Source organism: Berghia stephanieae, chromosome 5, assembly GCF_034508935.2.
Source record: "Berghia stephanieae isolate SIO BIC M18660-M18661 chromosome 5, UCSD_Bste_1.3, whole genome shotgun sequence".
Lineage (NCBI taxonomy): Eukaryota > Metazoa > Mollusca > Gastropoda > Nudibranchia > Aeolidiidae > Berghia > Berghia stephanieae.
The window spans coordinates 19781338-19783837 of NC_088364.1; the positions used below are offsets into that span (position 1 = coordinate 19781338).

At 37.9% G+C, this 2500-nt stretch overlaps 1 protein-coding gene across 1 annotated transcript in view; it reads left to right on the forward strand.

Annotated features, from left to right (window-relative positions):
* LOC144973876 (uncharacterized) overlaps positions 1-2500 on the forward strand; it is a 49866-nt gene that overhangs the window by 879 nt on the left and 46487 nt on the right. Inside the window, exons 2-4 of the mRNA XM_078916765.1 lie at positions 221-420; positions 1503-1599; positions 2078-2246. Of these exons, the coding sequence (XP_078772891.1) occupies positions 221-420; positions 1503-1599; positions 2078-2246 (466 nt within the window). The remainder of the gene's footprint in view (positions 1-220; positions 421-1502; positions 1600-2077; positions 2247-2500) is intronic.

Genomic DNA, 2500 nt, shown 5'->3' on the forward strand with positions numbered 1-2500 from the left:
GCTTGTCCGACCACGTTTTAATGTGTGTCACAAATTCCATGTTTTGATTGGTCAAAAATGTATTGGTTAAATTCTCAGTCATTGATCAAGGTACTGAGTCATTCAGGATAAATGAGACAAAATGTTATATCTCTGATCATTTCACTTTAAATTCATATAGGCATTCACCCAATAACATGACATTCTGAGATTCCATTGATATCATCGGATTTGATTTCAGAACTTTGAGAATAAAGACCAAATAACAGATGATGACGTAGATAGATACGGTACTGGTCTATTCTGTGGCATTGAGAAGGACGATGTCCGCAAATTCCCTGCCAAGATTCTGGAGAAAAATTTTGGGGACCTGGACAATTGTGATCAGCTGGACCAGGAGACGAGGAAAGAGATTGCCAACAAATTCGTGTCCGATTCAAAGTAAGTACTTTGAACAAAAAAAGGAATACGAATAAGTTAAAAAACAGGAACAAAATACTTAATATGGAAAGTTTTGGGTTCAAAACCCGTGCCCAGCCAACAGCAAAAACGATTAAAACGATAATCATCATCATCCATCGTGGCTTGTGCTCTTGAGCACGTTGCCGGTCAGCTGTCTCCACTAATCACGATCCTCTGCGGTTCGCATTTTTAAGTCGCATTTGGCCATTCTTAGGATATTTAGATAATTCATTCTTTGTCTTCCTCTAGCTCTCTTTCCTTCGATAATACTTCACGTAAAATTCGAAAATATTTTTGTTTTCATTGTTGACTGAAGAAGGGTTATGAGTACTAAGAGTTGCATGTTCAATATTTTTTGGATTGGGGGGGGGGGATGTTTTACTCATTTTTATTCACTGCTTTTAACAATCCACAACTTCTAGAAGCTTAGAATTCACAAAGAAAGTGTTTTGATTAGTTTGCTATTCAATGATATGAAGACGCCTTTGAGGTAAAAATACTTCAGAATATGTCAATAGATTTAACGCCCTTACTGTAGTCACATTAAAAAAAATTTTGGACAAAGTTGGAGGTGCAGGTAATGAAAAAGAGAGAGCGATCTTTTAAAGGGGGTCGAAAGAGAGAGGGGAGTGAGAGAGAGAGGAGAGAGAGAGAGAGAGAGAGAGAGAGAGAGAGAGAGAGAGAGAGGAGGAGAAGAGAGAGAGAGCGAGGACGGAAAAGTGTAGAAGCGATTATGAGAGAGAGAGAGAGAGGAGGAGAGAGAGAGAGAAGAGAGAGAGAGAGAGAGGGAGAAGAAGACGAGAGAGAAAGAGAATGAGAGAGAGAAGAGAATGAGGGAGAGAGAAAGAAGAGAGAGAGAGAAAGAAGAGAGAGAGAGAGATAGAGAGAGAGAGAGAGAGAGAGAGAGAGAGAGAGAGAGAGAGAGAATGGAAAAGAGGATAAAGACTTCCTTTTCACATCTTTTCACATAATATTTATTTTAAAATTCATGACTATACTATTTTTTCATGATAAAGCCATTACAGCACCGGCTTTTTTTTTTCTTTTTCCAATTTGAACAGTGGATTTTCCGAGCTACTCAAGAACCCAGACAAGCTGAAGGCAATGGGAAGTTTTATGTTGAATGCCGATTTGCCGGATCCCGATACAATCACACCGGTATGATATACGTATTTAAAAAACCCAGAAAAAACTTGAACCTTTGTATAGCGCATTATCCACTAAACGTGATTAACCCTCTCCTTACCACTTAGAGCAAAATCGTCACATTTGTTACGACACAATATACATTTTTTCTTATTCAGATTTTTTTTTGTAAATCACAAACTCTGAAGAATGATATTTGTTTGAGTAATAATAACAATTTGTTGTTTTACAGAGAGCTTTTTTGAGTTTAAATAATCAATTTTTCTGCTAGGTAAGCCTACTGGAAATGATCGGTAAGAGATCGGTAATATTATATATATATATATATATATATATATATATATATATATATATATATATATATATCGATTGCCGATGAGGACCCCTTTTTCTTGAGAGACACATGCTCCAGTAAGTGGGCTACCAGGACATCAGTACTTCTATATAACTCAATACATGCACAATATCCTTGATTCTATCCAAACACCAGGAACAAAAAGGTATATTAGGATCTGTGGCGAGTGACATTATGACAGAGGTCAACAAACGAAAGAGAAGACTCGAATCACGCAGCGACAATGACATCCCATCATCTGAGAAAACAGAAGACAAATTGCTCAGAAATGACTTGGCACAAAAACTATGGTCCGCCGTCTCAGGTAAATATCTAAACTACGCAATACAAACTAAATTATATGCGGCTATGTGGTCTTGTGGTATGACACTCGCTATCGGATCGAAGGTCCTGGGTTCGAGCCTCACTCGACGCATAGTTGAGTCCTTGGAAAAGTCTGTTTACTATATGTCTCTACGTACTCAGGTGTAAAATGAGTACTTGGCCATTAACAGCGTTGTCTCTGTCGGAAAAAAAATGTGTAATATCTCCTAGACTAACTGGCGTCATGTCTCGTTC